Raw genomic sequence first — 16,912 nt, forward strand, 5'->3', positions numbered from 1 at the left:
ACACACACACACACACACACACACACACACACACACACACACACACGCGCACACACACACACACACACACACACACACGTTCTACCTTTCCCCACAAGGGGGCGACAGAGCCCGCAATCCACACGTGGGGTCTCCAACTCCTGGGCTCCAGACCTGCCCAGCCCAAGAGCTACATTACAGTGCAGTTCCCAAACCCTCTCCCCACCAAAGGCCTCTGCGTGACAGCTGTCTGCTTTTCTCTAAGGTGCCACCTAGCAAACCTGCTTACAACAAGGACTTGATAGCTCTTCACACTGTAAACCAAAGATGCTCACGACAGCTCTTTGGATACTGAGCTGAGGTTCTCAGGATCTCACTGCTGGGGTTCTCTGTTCCTGTGAATTGGCCCGCAGAGCAGGAACTCATTCAGGGTCCACAGCCAGGGACTGGTGATTGACAACATTCTTGAGCACTTGTTCTGTGCTTGGCACTGTCCCATCAGCCTGTTTTATGCTCTACAGGAGACAGGTGCTACTATTATCCTTCTGACTTTACAGGTGATGAAACAGGCACACAGGGGCAGTCATCCTAGCTAAGGACTTGTCTGAGTCCGGATTCAAACCCAGGTGGCCAGACCCTAGAGCCGTGTGGTAACCAGTGCGCTGTCCTGCCTCTGCTGGACATTGTCTCCTGCCTCCTAGTCCTGGCTTGTCCTGCTAGGTCACAGGAACTGGGGAAGGCAGGCAGGAGGAAACCCTGTGGCTGCATGAGGTCATAGGAGGATGGCCCAGAACCCCTGCCCTGTTCCTAGGGGCCTCTGTGTCCAGCTAGCCACTTCCTGTGTCAGCCCTGAGCTCTCTGTGCAGGTGGATAAGTCAGTGCCAGAGCCTGCAGACGAGGTGCCCACCCCGGGCGATGGCATCCTGGAGCACGACCCGTTCTTCTGCCCACCCACGGAGGCCCCAGACCGTGACTTCTTGGTGGATGCTCTGGTCACCCTCTTGGTGCCCCTGCTGGTGGCCCTGCTTCTCACCTTGCTGCTGGCCTATGTCATGTGCTGCCGGCGGGAGGGGCGGTGAGTGTGGGCATGAGGGCGGGGGGCACCTGCCCCCATGGGACTCCCAGTGGCGCTTGTGCTGTGTGGGATCCAGAAACTCTGGGAATGGGGTTCTCAGGCACAAAAGGAGTGCAGGGCCCCTTCTAGGCAACTTGGGGCTTGAGACCTGCCTGACCTGGCACCAGGAGGGCATTGTGGTTGATCACACACAGACCTCCACACACACAATGGTGCCCTGGGGCACCTTGACGTGATGTCCAGAGCTGGGCTAACCATCTCCTTCACTTTTCCACAGGCTGAAGAGAGACCTGGCCACCTCTGAGTGAGTAGGGGAAAGCTGGGGTGGGATGGGAGCCCACCTAGACAGTTGTTGGACCCCCCAACGTATGCCATGAACAGCAGAGAAAAATAAATCACTCAGGGGTGAGGCTCACCCCTGCCCTTGACCTCTGAGCTCTAGCCCTGGGCTGGCTGGATGCTGGGCCTGATCTTTCCTGACTCTGCCTTATTATTTGCTGGTGTCCATAGAAGAATCTCTTGTGAGCCAGGTGGGGTGGCTCATGCCTGTAATCCCAGCACTTTGGGAGGCTGAGGTGGGAGGGTTGCTTGAGCCCAGTAGTTTGAGGCCAGCCTGGGCAACACAGTGAAACCCCATCTCAAAAACAACAAAAAAATTTCAATTAGCCAGGCGTGGTGGAGTATGCCTGTAGTCCCAGCTACTTGGGAGCCTGAGATAGGAGGATCACTTGACCCTAGGAGGTTGAGGCTGCAGTGAGCAGTAATTGTGCCACTGCACTCCAGTCTGGGCGACAGAGTTACTCTTTCCCCCCAAAAAAAGAAGAGCCTGTTGTGACACAGGGGAATGGGACCTGCTGCGTGAGAAGCAACTTAAGAGTCAGACACGTGGGGTCCAGGCCGGGCTCTGCCACACAATCTCCGTCACCCTTCTTTCTGGCTTCAGATGCTCCACCTACAAGATCATGTGGTTGGACTAGCTGGTGTCTATGAATGCTTCCAATTCCGCTAGCCCTTCCCAAATCCTTCCTCTTATTTTGCCCAGGTTTCCACTACTCATGGCCTTACCCCTCCTCTGTGCCCCCAACCCTCTTCCTCTCCCACTCCCCTGCACCCCAGAATCCAGGAAGCAGATTTGAAATAAGTTAGGCTCCTTTTATTCCCACTGCACTGAGCCTGTGCTGGGCTTGGCGCTCCTGACTGCTTGCCCGGCCTGCCTCATCAATTGCGGTGGCATTTAGCCACCCTTCGAACCCCCCTGACAAGCTGCTTGTGCCCCTGTTTGGAGCCCAGTAGTGGCCTGCGCCGTCCAAAGTGGCGCTGCCCAGAGCAGGACTGCCTGGAGAGGCGCTGCCCAGAGCGCTGCCTCCGCCGCCGTTGTCTCTTGACCTTGGGCTTGGGCTTGGAGGCCTGCTTTTTGCCCAGCCTGAAGGAGCCTGAAGCCCCCTTGCCGGTCACCTGCTTGAGCATGCCCTTGTCCACCAGCCCCTTGAGCACACGCTTGAAGCGACAAGCATTTCGGGCCATGTCGTAGCCTGTGGTGGCAAGAGCCTTCTTCAGGGTGGCCAGGGACACACACTTGCAGGTCCCCTTGTCAGCCACAGCCCTCAGGATCACCTTGGACATGCTGGGCTTCTGGCAGGATTTGGGACAGGTGCGTTGCCCAGTTGCTGTCTTGCTAGGGGCCTCTGACATGCTGGCCTGCTGGCTTCCACCCATGGCAGTATTTGCCAGGGACAGCGGCAGAGTGTCTTTTTGCATCTCTCCCTGGGGTAGGTGAAGGGTCTTGGGTGTAAGGACCTCCAGGGTGGCTGGCAGTCTCCACTGGGCTGCTCCTTGAAGGATGGCTGAGGTGTGTCCCGGTTCCTGGTCCCCTCCGAGGCTTCTGCTTGGGCTCCAGCCCCCGCCTTCCCCTGGGTGGCCAGAGAGAGGACCAAGGGCGCTCACCCACGGTTGGCCTCTACAGACTTGTGCTCCTGGTGCAGGGGGTGGTGAGGTTATCTCTGTGGTGACCTCAGGGGGACATTGTGAGGCCACCAGAATTCTGTGTGGGTCACAGAGGCCCCATTGCTTCCTCCAGGGAGCAGTGACAGGAGATGCCAGATGGTGGAGGTGTGTAACATGACAGGTGTCCTGGGGAGGAGGGCTGCTGTGTGTGCCACACGCTGCGCCTGCACGGTGCATGCACATGCCTACACTAATTTCATTTTTAAAAAAATTTTTAGGGAGAGGGTCTCACTTTGTCACCCAAGCTGGAGTACAGTGGCATGATTGTAGCTCACTGCAGCCTCAAACTCCTGGGTTCAAGCGACCCTCCCACCTCAGCTTCCTGAGCAGCTTGGACTACAGGCGTGTGCCACTGCACCTGGCCTGGCCCCCAGGTTTAAAGTCACCATTTTGACCCACCATCTCAACCCACTGGATTTTTGAGCCTCTGGCTTGAGGAATACAAGCTTTGCAGGCATCAGGGTTATATCAACATTTATGAATTTTTACAGGAATATATTTTCCAGAGTGAACAGAGATGTAATTCCTTGATCTGCACGAAGTTGACTTAATTCCTCTAGCAACTTTCTATAGAAAGCAGCTAAAAGGCTTTGTTTTCATTTTCTGTTTTCATTTTTATAGAATTTTTCCCCATGGGGATCAGTGATTTTTCATGTACATTTCATAAGGAAGATTTTATTCCTCATTTTTTTGGATTGTGCCAAATTTAATCACTAACAGCTACTGCCATTGGGGATATCCTCTCATGACCAGTATTTCCTCCACGTCCAGCCTCCCCGGGTCGAGTTTATAGCTCTGATGTTGTCAGAAAAATCTGCTGCCTCTGTCAATTTGAAATCAATAACCAATTTCACCACGTGCAATATTAGCCTTGGCTGGTTTGGATTTTGTGTTGATATACTTCTACAAAATCCAATTTTTCCCTCGTTCAATATCTGCCATTTTTCAGATTATCTACAAGTTATGATTCTGCTGCCTGCTTTTCTCCTAGATCAGATTTCAGCAGTTACAGAGTCCTCCAGGCCCCACGACCCTCTCCCGGGGATCTGTGTGCCAGAGGCAGTGCTTTCGGGACTGTGTGTTGGTGGTGGAGTGGGTGTGGGTGAGACTGGGCCACACCTGTGTGTGCGCATGCGTGTGCCTGAGGGTGCAGGAATGCCTGCCGTTCGTCTGCCCAAGTGCTGATGTGGAAGGACGTGGGGAAGCACTGCAGGGTCTGGCTTCTGCTCTTGCTCTAGAAAAACATCCCCAGCACATTTTTCCACCTGTGTGTTGCCAGAGTAATGAGGCCCAGATGTGAGGCTGGGAATAAGGAGGGGCCCACTGCTGGAGGCCTTCCTCCACCAGGGCCTCACCTGACCGGCTGTCTCCATCTCGGCATCCACCCACCCATTGCTCTCTTTTCCCTCCGTCTCCCCTTGCCTGGGAATAGAAAATTGTGTTTCGGTCAACTCAGCTCACCAAATTCCAGACTCAAGAGCTCATCTTGACCCTCCCCTAGCCTTAGATGGTGACTCCACCTCTTCCTGCTGGCCAGACAGGACTTGATCCCACTCCCCGCAGGAGGAGCATGGCTCATTCAGCAGGAAGCTAGGTCTTTGTCTTTTCTGTAGTCTAAACTATCAGGCTCTGGCTGGAGTCCGTGTCCACTAACTGGGACCTGAACATGGGTATGGATCACTTTTCCTCCCTCATCTGATCAGTAATGAAGTGGCAAGTGGGGTAGCTTCAGCCCTGCCTGGGGCCCCAGCTTCTCCAAGAAAACCAATTCTTGGCTGGGCGCCGTGGCTCATGCCTGTAATCCCAGCACTCTGGGAGGCAGAGGCAGGAGGGTCCCTTGAGGCCAGAAGTTCAAGACGAGCATAAGCAACAAAGTAAGACGCCTGTCCCTACGAAAAAGTTTTAAAACTTAGCCAAGCATGGTGGCTTGCACCTAAAGTCTCAGCTACTCAGGAGGCTGAGGCAGGAGGATCACTTGAGCCCAGGAGGTGGAGGCTGCTTGAGCTATGATTATGCCACTGCACTGAAGCTAGGCGACAGACCGAGACTCCATCTCTTAAAAGTAAATAAATAACATAACATAATATAAAGCTCAGCAAACACTGGGCCCTGGAAGATTATGCTCCCTGTGGATGTCTAGTCATGTCTCCATATCCTGTGAGTGCTTACCACGTGGTAGGCACTATTCTAAACACTGAGCCACATTTTCTCGTTTAATCTTCATAGCAATCCTAGGAGGTAGGTGTTTTTTCTTTTTTGAGACGAGTCTCATCCTGCCGCCCAAGCTAGAGTGCAGTGGTGTGATCTTGGCTCACTGCAACCTCCGCCTCCCAAGTTCAAGCGATTCTCCTGCCTTAGGCTCCTAAGTAGCTGGGACTACAGGCATGTGCCACCACGCACAGCTGATTTTTTTTTTGTATGTTTAGTAGAGACGGGGTTTCATCATGTTGGTCAGGCTGGTCTTGAGCTCCTGGCCTCAAGTGATCCACCTGCCTTGGCCTCCCAAAGTGCTGGGATTACAGGTGTGAGCTGCCTGCCGCACCAGCCTGGAGGTAGGTGTTATGATCTCCATTTGACAGTTGAGTAAACTAAGGCATAGAGTGGTTAAGCAACTTGCCCAAGATAGAGCCTTGAACCTGGGAGGCTATCTACACCCACAGCCCATGTCTCGACCACTGGGCACTGAGCAGGCACCATAGAGCTTTCTTTTTTTTTTTTTGAGAAAGAGTCTCACTCTGTCACCCAGACCTGAGCACAGTGGCACGATCTCGGCTCACCGCAACCTCGGCCTCCCAGGCTCAAGTGATTCTTCTGCCTCAGCCTCCTGAGTAGCTGGATTACAGGCGCCCACACCATGCCTGGCTAATTTTTATTTTTGTTTTTGTAGAAACAGGGTTTCACCATGTTGGCCAGGCTGGTCTCCAACTCCTGACCTCCAGTGATCCGCCTGCCTTGGCCTCCCAAAGCGCTGGGATTACAGGCCCGAACCACCGCGCCCGGCCCCATTGCGCTTTCTGTTTTTCTGCCCCTGAATCATGTGTTTGAGTCTCTTCCCCATAAGTGGTGGGAGGACTGCAGGGTGGCTAAGAGGCAGCGCCAGTCTGCACGCCGGGGCAGCCAACTCCCAGAGCTGACGACTCCCCGCCCGTTCCTCCAGCATCCAGATGGTCCACCACTGCACCATCCACGGGAACACAGAGGAGCTGCGGCAGATGGCGGCCAGCCGCGAGGTGCCCCGGCCACTCTCCACCCTGCCCATGTTCAGCGTGCGCACGGGTGAGCGACTGCCTCCCCTCGTGGACAGCGCCCAGGTGCCCCTTATTCTGGACCAGCACTGAGGGCCCAGCCAGGTGGGTCTGGTGGGCGATGCCAGCTTTATTTCTGGGAACAAGATGACCTCCATCTCAAAGCTGGGGCAAATGGTGGGGTCTGGGGGAGGTCAGGGGAAGAGGCACGTAGACTTGCCTGCCCCTCTGAGGCAGCTGCTGGGGGTGCCCACCAGTGCCAGGGCTATGTCCCCAGTGCCAAGCACTCGGGGTTGGAGGGTCAGGATGGGGAGGGCAGGAGAACCAGCATCTGGCCCTCTCAGCCCTCCACTCTCTCTTCCCATAGTGGTTCCAGGTCCAGCCCTGACTTCATCCTCCCTTCTCTGTCCATTTGGCAAGCGGCACATCCCATCTGCTGATTCTGGCTCCTGGCCCACCTGGAACCCACCTGGAACAAGCAGGGAGATGGGGTGGGGCAGGATGAGAGTGTGTGGAGTAAGGACATTCGGAATAAATACCTGCTGCTTTGCTCACATGTTGCTGCTGGCAGCCTCCCCCGACCTCACTGCCTCTGTTTCCCTTTGTGCTTTCTGGGAGGCCCTGCAGGCGGGCAGCACATGCCAGCCTCTGCCCTTTGCACCCTGGGCATTTTGTTGTTTTTTCGAATTCTCAGGAAGAAAGAGGAAAGGATCTACTATCTGCAGCCCTCCCATGAACCTGGTAGTGAGGGATGCCTGGATCATTAATCCCCATTTCATGGACAAGGAAACAGAGACCAAGGGAGAGTCAGTGACTTACCGAAGGTTACGGAGCAAGCAAGTGGCAAAGCTTGGATTTGACCCTGGCAAGTCTGCCTCCACTCTGCCTTCTGTAGGGTTGGGAGGTTCTAGAACAGGAAATCCAGGCCCTTATCTGCAGATTTCCTTGGCACCTCAAGATCCCCTGGAGGGAGAGTTCCTCTGTCTGTTGTATTTGAAGAGAAGCCAATCTAGATATGCAGAGAGGGGTCGGGCGCGGTGGCTCACGCCTGTAATCCCAGAACTTTCATAGGCTGAGGTGGGCAGATCACTTGAAGTCAAGAGTTCAAGACCAGCCTGGCCAACATGGTGAAACCCTGTCTCTACTAAAAATAGAAAAATTAGCCAGACATGATGGTGTGCACATGTAATCCTAGCTACTTGGGAGGCTGAAGCAGGAGAATCGCTTGACCCCAGGAGGAAGAGGTTGCAGTGAGCTGAGACCGCACCACTGCACTCCAGCCTGGGTGACAGGGCAAAACTCCGTGTCAAAAAAAAAGAGAGATGGAGAGAGGGAGGTTGGAGGGTCCCTGAATGCCCTAGGCTCAAGGACCCCTTGCCTTGCTGAGCTGCTCCGGAGATGGGCAGGGGTGCAGAGGACACCACACAGCCTGTGAGCCTTGTTAGGCTGGGTGGCTCCAGTGCAGCTTGACCCCACACGAGCTTGGAAGAGCTCAGCTGGCAGTGAGGAGGCCTGAGCTTGTTTTTCCCAGGTGATTACAACCAAATTGGGCCAGTTCTGCCCTGATCACAGCCATCTGGCCACATCCAGGCTCAAATAGTCCCACATGAGGACAGGCCGGCGGCTCGGCCTGAGAGAGGCCCGCCTACTAGAGGGACAGCTGGCAAGGCCTCTGCTAGCGGCACCTCCAAGACAACCCTCCTTGTCCTCTGCTGAAAGCCCCTGGCCCCCACATCCACACAACCAGCCCCTGACCGCAGGTTCTGTCTCTGCCCAAAGGGCACCCCTGAGACAGGTCTTCCCGGTCCCCTGTGGCCCCCCTTCCGCCCTGCGAGGACTTTCTGCTCTCTGAGAGGATCTGTACTGTTTGGGCTCACGTATTCCGAGTCCTTTTCTGCACTAGAACAAACGATTCTTTCAGCCTGCAGCAGGTGTGGCACCTGCACACAGTGGGTACTCGGGAAGGATGTTGTGGAGGGACGCATGAAGGGGTGCCACATGCCTGGGTTTGCTCAGCGTTCTTTCTTTCCTTTAGAGCCAAGGTCTCACTGTGTTACCCAGGCTGGTCCTGAACTCCTGTTCTCAAGCGATCCTTTTGCCTCAGCCTCTGGAGTATCTGGGATGACTGCCATGAGCCACGGTGCCTGTACTCAGGGCTCTTAAGGAGGCTACTCCCTCGTCAGGGAACGGGCGGTGAGCAAGGCCATTGCTAAAGCTTCTTCCATGATCTCCAGGGCTTCCCAGTATGTGGGTAACCACCCATATAGGCACCGAGGAATGAGAGCTAAGCAGAACCCTGGCACAGCTAGGGCTTGAGGAATATCTCACTTTATAGTGTTACTACTCAGCTATTTCCTGTTATATAATCCTTTATATAATAATATATAAGTTTATAGAAATAGGGTTTGAAGAATCCCTTTATATAATCCTCTATATATAATCATATAATAGTTGATAGTATGAGGGCCTGAAGAATATTTCCCTGCATATATACCTGTAATTATATCTTAGTTCATAATCGGAGGAATGCCTAGAGTGGACACAGTACAGAGCATGAATTAAGGGATAAGCAGCTTATAATCAGAGGAATGTCTAGAGCAGACACAGTGCAGAGCATGATTTAAGGGAAAAAGTTATACCAGGACAAGACTCCATGGCCCAGGTGGCAGCGTTCAGTATCGTAAAGATACCTGCTGTATGGAAGGCTTGGGGCAAGAGCCACTCCTCCTGATAAAGGAGTTGCAGGACCTTGCTTCAGTTCTTGTGGAAGGCTGCCCTCAGACCGGCAATCCACCTTGGTGACTGTGAACTTTATCAGCTCTTGCTACTGTGCTGCTTGAAAAGCATCTTCCCATAGAACCCGCTGGAAGCCGCCAGAAGGTGGCGGTAACCTTAACAGCTCTGTCACTGCTATGTGACTTAAAGCAACCTCCTATAAATCTTCTTAGAAGTAGTTTGCCAATAGATAGAAGTATTGCACACTGCACCCTCTTCACTGCACACAGCCCACCTTCAAGCCTCGGTGACCTAATAGGGGTGTACCTCTTACTGCACACAGCCCTTGCCTTCATGGGAACGGGCCCCTTGCTGCGCACTGTCCACCTCCTGGCCTAGGTAATCTAATGGGGGTGGACCCCATGTTTTATTGCTCACGGCCCTATCACTATCCTTAAAGATGACTTCACTCACTGCTCTGCCCCTAACCTATACACAATAAATACTCATGCGTCTGGACATTTGGGGCCTTGCCTGACTCCACTTATAGGTGGCATGGCCCCCTGAGCCCAGCTGCGTTTTCTGTGTCCTGTCTCTTTATTTCTCGGATCCTGCACCTCAACACAGCGTAAGGCTCACCCCACGACCCTGTGGGGCCCTCAGCCCTACATCAGTACTCATTAGTTAGTCAATCAACTCATCAAACTTTGGTTTCATGAGCATCTGCTGAGGCAGGCCAAGGAGCAGTGTATTATACCCTGTTGTGGACCAGGTACAATAGCTCATGCCTGTAATCCCAGCACTTTGGGAAGCCGAGGTGGGCGAATCATGAGGTCAGGAGTTCAAGGCCAGCCTGGCCAACATGGTTAAACCCCATTTCTACTAAAAATACAAAAATTAGCTGGGCATGGTGGCACATGCCTGTGATCCTAGCTACTCAAGAGGCTGAGGCAGGAGAACTGCTTGAACCCAGAAGGCAGATGTTGCAGTGAGCTGAGATTACGCCATTGCACTCCAGCCTGGGCAACAGAAGAGACTCCGTCTCAGGAAAAAAAAAAAAAATACTAATGATCACCTGTTGAATGACTGGCTCTTTAGGTGCCCACCCATAGCCAAACGGGTTCTTTGACTAGTGGGTGCCTCTGGCTTCCCATTGGCTGTTTCTTTCTCCTGGAGGAAACCAGGAGTTGAGCAGACCGGAGGCTCCAGCAGCCAGCCTGCTGTCTGGGGCGGCTCCTCCTTCATCCCTGCTCCCTTGAGGAGGAGGCTGTCTACCCCTCCTCTCTGGGCTTGCCTCCTGCAGCCAGGAGCTCTTGGGCCTCCTGTGCACTTCCTGTGCTGGCCTGGGCTGGGAGGGTGCAAGGCCAGCTCCTCACTTCCTGGCTTTGCCTTGGGGTCTTGGCAGCGCCTTCCTCCCTGCTCAGCTCCAAGGAGCACACGGGAGCCTGGCTGCCGGCCTGAGAGGAAGTGGCCCAGACGAGTAGCGGGGAGGATGGCGTGCCTGCAGAGGACGCCAAGCCCTGCCTGGGCACACATGTCCAGAGGCCCCGGTGGCACGCCGGGAGGGCACAGACACTCAGTGCCTCCCCACTGGGCAGCAGCCCCTCCCTGACACACAAGATTCCACCCAGCAGTCACGCCCCACCCCCACAGCCCAGGTCAAAGAAGGGCAGCCACTCCCACCGCCACCGGGAGACTTGGCCGGCTGCACACTCTGCTCCACCCCTGTCTCCTTCAGTCCCACGATGGCATCGCCCCTGTGGCCCAGTGGGTGGCCTCCACCTTCCTTCGAAACACAGCACACATACGTGGCCTGACGCTCAGACATGTCCTCACCACCTCTCTATCTGCCAGACCTGGGGACTCAAGGCACCACCTAGGGCCAGCCTCAGTCCCCCACACCCCACTGCTGCCTGCTGCCTGGGAGCAGGACTGGAATCATGATTCTGCCACACCACAGCTGGCTGAGCCAGATGAGAGCGTTTACTCATAAGACAATCATCATAACGGCCTTGGGGATGTTGTGGGAATTTGTGGGAACTGGACAGTCTAGCAACTCCCAAGGTTGGAAACATTATCGCATACAAGTATTCATGCCACTCACATGATCCCCGAGGCCAGAGGTCCCTGGGGGGTCCCTGGGGTCTCCCTGGCCCCTAAGATCCAGGCTGAATGAACTCCATTTCCACCTGCGCCTTGTGAAAAGTTCAATCCCTCCCTGTGAATTACGGGTGGAAGCCTAAATTCCTGTGATCTTTGGGACAAATCTGCGGCCTAGAGCTGTGCCATCTAGTACAGCAGCCTCAGGCCACACAGCTACTGGGCACTTAAAACGTGGCTGGTCCAAACTGAGCTGTACCATCAGTGTAATGGTGAAATGATCAGATTTGGGGATACATTCAGTTAAATAAAAAACATTGGTAGGCCGGGTGCGGTGGCTTATACCTGTAAACCAGCACTTTGGGGGGCACAGGTGGGCAGATCACAAGGTCAAGAGATTGAGATCATCCTGGCCAACATGATGAAACCTCATCTCTACTAAAAATACAAAAATTAGCTGGGCATGGTGGTGCATGCCTGTAGTCCCAGCTACTCGGGAGGCAGAGGAAGCAGAATCACTTGAACCCGGGAGTCGGAGGTTGCAGTGAGCCGAGATCACTCCACGGCACTCCAGCCTGGCGACAGAGTGAGACTACATCTCAAACACACACACACACACACACACACAGACACACACACACACACACACACACAACAAACAAAAATTGCTAAAATTAGTTCTACCTGTAGTTATTTATTTATTCTTTTGAGATGAGGTCTCACTGTGCTGTCCAGGCTGGAGTGCAGTGGCGTGATCATAGCTCACTGTGACCTCAAACGCAAGTGGTCTTTCTGCCTCAGCCACTCAAGTAGCTAGGATTACAGGCACTCACCACCACATCTAGCTAATTAAAAAAATTTTTTTTGTAGAGATAGGGTCTCATTATGTTGCCCAGGCTGGTCTCAAACACCTGGCCTCAAGGGATCCTCCTGCCTCAGCCTCCCAAGTAGCTAGGACATGCACTACAGCACTAACCTTTTTATCTTTTTTATCTGTTTTGAGATAGAGTTTTGCTCTTGTCACCCAGGCTGGAGTGCAATGGCACGATCTTGGCTCACAGCAACTTCTGCCTCCCGGGTTCAAGAGATTCTGCCTCAGCCTCCCCAGTAGATAGGATCACAGGCATGTGCCACCATTCCCAGCTAATTTTTGTATTTTTAGTAGAGATGGGGTTTTAACATGTTGGTCAAGCTGCTCTTGAACTCCTGAGCTCAAGTGATCTGCTCGTCTAAATGGCTGCTAGACATGAAAGATTATACCCGTGCCGTGGGTTGTATCTTTATTGGGCTGCACTGGTTTCATGGCTCTTCCTGTATCTTCATCCCAGATCAATTCACACCCAGAACTCAGCCTTTTTCCTTGCTTTCTACAGAACACCTGCTCTCCCAGGCCTCTGTGCACTCATCAGTGAAGCCCTGGGGTGCAGGCAGAGTGCCCCACAGCAGTGAGGTCCTCCAGAACTTGAACATGAATGTGGCTCCCTCTCTAAAATGTGCTTTAGTCCCCATCATGGTTCTCCATCCCTTCTCATTCAGCACCCCCTTCCCAGTTTCTCCCATTGTCTTTTGCAGAAAAAATCCCACTTTTTCCAGCACTAGCGTGTGCCAAGCTCACCCCCTCCCAGCCTTGCCTTGCATGTCCTCTGCAAAGGGTTGAAATCTCTGCATGGGGAGGACCTGCCACCTTCCTGGACAAGGCTTCTCCGGCTCCCAGGGTCTTGCCTCCTGGTCTGTGGACATGCCCTGGGTCTGACTTGATACTCTCTGGAGCACACACAGGGGAAGGGACAGAGAGAGACACAAGCCTTCCCAGCACCAGGACTCCCGCTGGCTGGGGGGGCTTCGGGAGAGTGGTCCCCTCCGACACCCAGCCTCTCCTAATTTTTCCCACACTCCTCTCTGCTCCCCACCCATTCATCTGTATCACACAGACAGAACCTCCTATGCCCTCTGTCATGCCCATGTACATGTATGTCCCAAATGTCACCGTCCATGCGTTTGCACAGTTTGCACAGGGGAGCTTTCACTGCCATATGTGTGGGGAAGCTGCTCGCATCGCATGGACGCCCACCCACCCCAACACACACACGTACATGTGTATAGGGTCCCTGTGAACACAGATGCATTTATTTGTGCACAGGTAGGTGGACGCAGAGAGTGAGACACTCATCCACAGGGCACCCCCAGGAGACCCACCCAGGGACCCCTTGGTGGCACTCACCTTGCTCCCTCAGACGCCATTGAAGGCCTCCTTGTGTGGACGCTGCGTTGACAACAGCCTCACATTCTCTCCCATGCGGCCCACGCGGCCCACGCTCACAACTGCTCCACCCATAGTCTCCTCCATCCAGCCCAGTGGGGAAGCTCTCTCTCAACCCCTCCCCTCCTCCACCCACCCAGCTCTGTAGTTGGAGAAAGTCTGGGAAGCTGAAAGTCAAGGTGCTGGAAAAAAAAAAAAAGGAGGGAAGATCCACCACATTCCAGTGATAGAAAATCCTGCCTGGAGATGGACTCAGGTCCCTAAAGGAACCCAGGATACTGAGATTGCAGCAGAAATTAAACATCCAAATGAAGCCCCCTCCCTTTCTAGAATTTTCCATCTGAGTTTGACTGAAAAATCAGCCACAGGAGCATGCATGGTCCTCACAGAGAACACAAAGGTGAGAGCTACAGAGAGGCAGGCTCTGTGCCACCGTGCAGGGGACAGTGAGGGTCTCGGGGAACGGGTGTGAGCAGCTGTATTTAGGGTGGCTGTGATGTCAGCGGAAAGGAGGGTTTGAGTTGGGAATGTGGCACAATGGCCCCTTTGTCCCCCTCCCCTCCTGTCCTGTACACACTGAAACCGCACACCGGCCCCACACCACGTGATGTGGGCTCGGACCTGCCGCTGCCCATGGGTACTGCCACGCAAGGCTGCCCCTGCTGCAGCCCTGGAAATTGCATCCCCCAGTCACACTAACTGCATCTCACATGCTCAACAGTTGCGCGTGGTCAGCAGCTACCGTACTGGGTAGCGCCGCTCCAGGACATGTTTGTCGCTGCAGAAAGCCCTGCCCTGCGCCCTCCGTTGCTGTCTGCTCCCTCGCGGGCCTGGTTTTCACTTGCTTGGCCTCTCACGCTTGCTCACTCCTGTACACAAGGCATGCACAGCACCATGCTCTCACCTAAAGGGTGGCCTCTCTAGCTTGGTGTCTCTGTCTTTAGTCTCTGCAGTACCTAAGCACAGACTCTGCCCAGCCCTGCATCCCAACACCTGGCCTCCAGCCTGGAGAGAATAACTGGGTGGAAACACGACCACACCCACAATCCCAGGATGAAGAGCCGAGGGTAGCGCTGTGGGCCCAGAGAGCTTTGGAAACTCAGAGGGACTGAGCGCAGGTGGGCTGGGCAGGGGAATGGGAGGAGAATGAGACATTTGAGCATGGCCCGGACAGTAGGTCTTTGAGCAAGCAGAGAGAAGAGACATCAAGAAAGGCCTGGAAGTGGGGAAATGTGATGCATTTGTGGGGACTGTGGTCACCCCGTTTGGTTGGCGTGACAGATGTGGGCAGGGGAGAGGACAGTGAGCCCAGGCAGGTGGGTAGCGACCAGGTAGAGCCTTGGATGCCAGGCTCAGGATGTCCCTGGGTCCTCCATGAGGGCACATGAGGATGTGGCCTGGACAGCCAGGGTCCTCGAGTTCCAGAGGTCCCAGTGCACAGGGCTTCCTGGGCAGCATGGCAGGCATCACCAAACAACACATTCATCAAGAGATGGAGTTGGGGGCTGTGGCTCATGCCCGTAATCCCAGCACTTTGGGAAGCTGAGACGGGTGGACCCCTTGAGGCCAGGAGTTCGAGACCAGCCTGGCTAACATGGTGAAACCCCATCTCTACTAAAAGTACAAAAATTAGCTGGGCATGGTAGTACATGGCTGTAATCTCAGTTAATCAGGAGGCTGAGGCACGAGAATCACCGAACCCGGGAGGCGGAGGTTGCAGTGAGCTGAGACTGCCCCACCGCACTCCAGCCTGGGCGACAGAGCGAGATTCGGCCTCTCAGAGAGAGAGAGAGACAGAGAGATATGAATGGGCATCACCTAACTTTGGGTAATTTGCATATGAATAAGCCTTCATTTATATGCCATCATTCTTATCCTCTCTAAGACGGATTCCCTTTCTACACTGTCCTAAGTGTAGTAGAAGTGCTAATGATGAATTGTTAAAGGCCATAATGAATAGCCATGAATACTTGAGGACGCCACGGTATTAGTATTGCCGATGGATGGTATCTACGGACTTGTCCATCTCTCTGGAGACCTTGGGGAGGAGTGTGGGCTTTTTGTTCCTTTCGGGTTTAGACCTGAGACAGGGTGAGAGAGGGGACTGGGGTGAGAGAGGTGACCAGCAGTCATCTCAGGGTGAGGGAGGTGACCAGGGTGAGAGAGGTGAGAGGTGAGAGAGGTGCCCGGGGTGAGAGGTGCCCGGGATGAGAGGTGCCCGGGGTGAGAGGTGACCGGCTGTCATCTCGCTGTCCCCCGGCTCCGGGTGCCTGGTTCTCTCCGGATTTCTGACGTCCTAGATTCTCTTTCCCCCACCGACCACACTTGCTGTCCCCCTTACCTGAGATGAGGGAGCTGAACAGTTGCCTTCCCTCTGAGCCTCAGGTTCTCAGGCAGGTGGGGAGGAGCAGGCAGAAGGTGAGGGGGAAGAGAAGGGAGGAAGAAAAGGGAGGAAGAGGAAGCAATAATTTAAGGATAAAAAAAGGGCCAGGCGTAGTGGCTCAAGCCTGTAATCCCAGCACTTTGGGAGGCCGAGGCGGGTGGATCACGAGGTCAAGAGATTGAGACCATCCTGGTCAACACGGTGAAACCCCGTCTCTACTAAAAATACAAAAAATTAGCTGGGCGTGGTGGCACGTGCCTGTAATCCCAGCTACTCAGGAGGCTGAGGCAGGAGAATTGCCTGAACCCAGGAGGCGGAGGTTGCGGTGAGCCGAGATCGCGCCATTGCACTCCAGCCTGGGTAACAAGAGTGAAACTCCGTCCCAAAAAAAGGAAAAGCTTCAAAAGGAGTGGGCAGGAGGCAGGGGTGCAATGGCGCCGCAGGCCATCCCAGCCCAGGGGTGTTGTGTTCTGGGGGTTCAGGAGGTCGTGGTGAGCAGGGCCAAGCTGCCTTCCTTCCTGAGAGCACCCTGTGAGCACCTTCCCCACAGCTCTCCCAGGCTTGTCTCCCTCATCCCCCAGGGCAGGACAGTGAGGAGGGAGCATACCTTCCTTGGGTCCCAAACCCTGGCCAGGCTCAGCAGACCCCTCTCCTGTTGCACTGCTCCTTTGGCAGGAGCTCAGAGTGGGTGAGGAGGGAGCAGAGACCATGTCAGTCCAGGGAGGGGCCCTCAGGTCCTCTTCATGGGGTCCACTCCCTTTCCCCTCCCAGTATCCATGAGCCTCCCACCGCCACCAACTGCAGGGTGTCCAGGGCAGTGGAGAGTGGATAGGCTTGAGCGGGAGTGGGCATGAGGTTTGGACAACCCCAGGTGTGAAGGGTGTGTGTGTGTGTTGCACACGTGGGTTGCCTGTATGGTATTGCAGGGGAGAAGAGGATTTGGAAAACGTGCAAGGAGAATTACAAGAGATAGAAAATAAAAGAGGAGCCGGGCAAGGTGGCTTACACCTGTAATCCCAGCAATTTGGGAGGCCAAGGCGAGTGGATCACGAGGTCAGGAGATCGAGACCATCCTGGCTAACACAATGAAACCCCGTCCCTATTAAAAAAACAAAAAACAAAAAAAGAGGAAAGAAAAGGTTTGAGGCATT

General features: G+C 54.3%; 1 protein-coding gene across 5 annotated transcripts in view; it reads left to right on the plus strand.

Moving 5' to 3' along the window:
- SGCA (sarcoglycan alpha) overlaps positions 1–6,883 on the plus strand; it is a 10,329-nt gene extending 3,446 nt beyond the window's left edge. For 3 of the 5 annotated variants that reach the window (XM_032279971.1, XM_032279972.1, XM_032279974.1), the window contains exons 7-10: positions 846–1,054; positions 1,332–1,358; positions 6,216–6,408; positions 6,671–6,883. In XM_032279971.1, coding sequence (XP_032135862.1) covers positions 846–1,054; positions 1,332–1,358; positions 6,216–6,396 — 417 coding nt within the window. In that variant the 3' untranslated portion in view covers positions 6,397–6,408; positions 6,671–6,883. Of the gene's footprint in view, positions 1–826; positions 1,055–1,331; positions 1,359–6,215; positions 6,409–6,670 lie in introns of all 5 variants that reach the window. The other 2 variants (XM_032279973.1, XM_032279975.1) reach the window with 2 other exon arrangements.
- Positions 6,884–16,912: the final 10,029 nt, after the last annotated feature.

This window comes from Sapajus apella, unplaced genomic scaffold (assembly GCF_009761245.1).
Source record: "Sapajus apella isolate SASKATOON/1434 unplaced genomic scaffold, GSC_monkey_1.0 scaffold12, whole genome shotgun sequence".
NCBI lineage: Eukaryota > Metazoa > Chordata > Mammalia > Primates > Cebidae > Sapajus > Sapajus apella.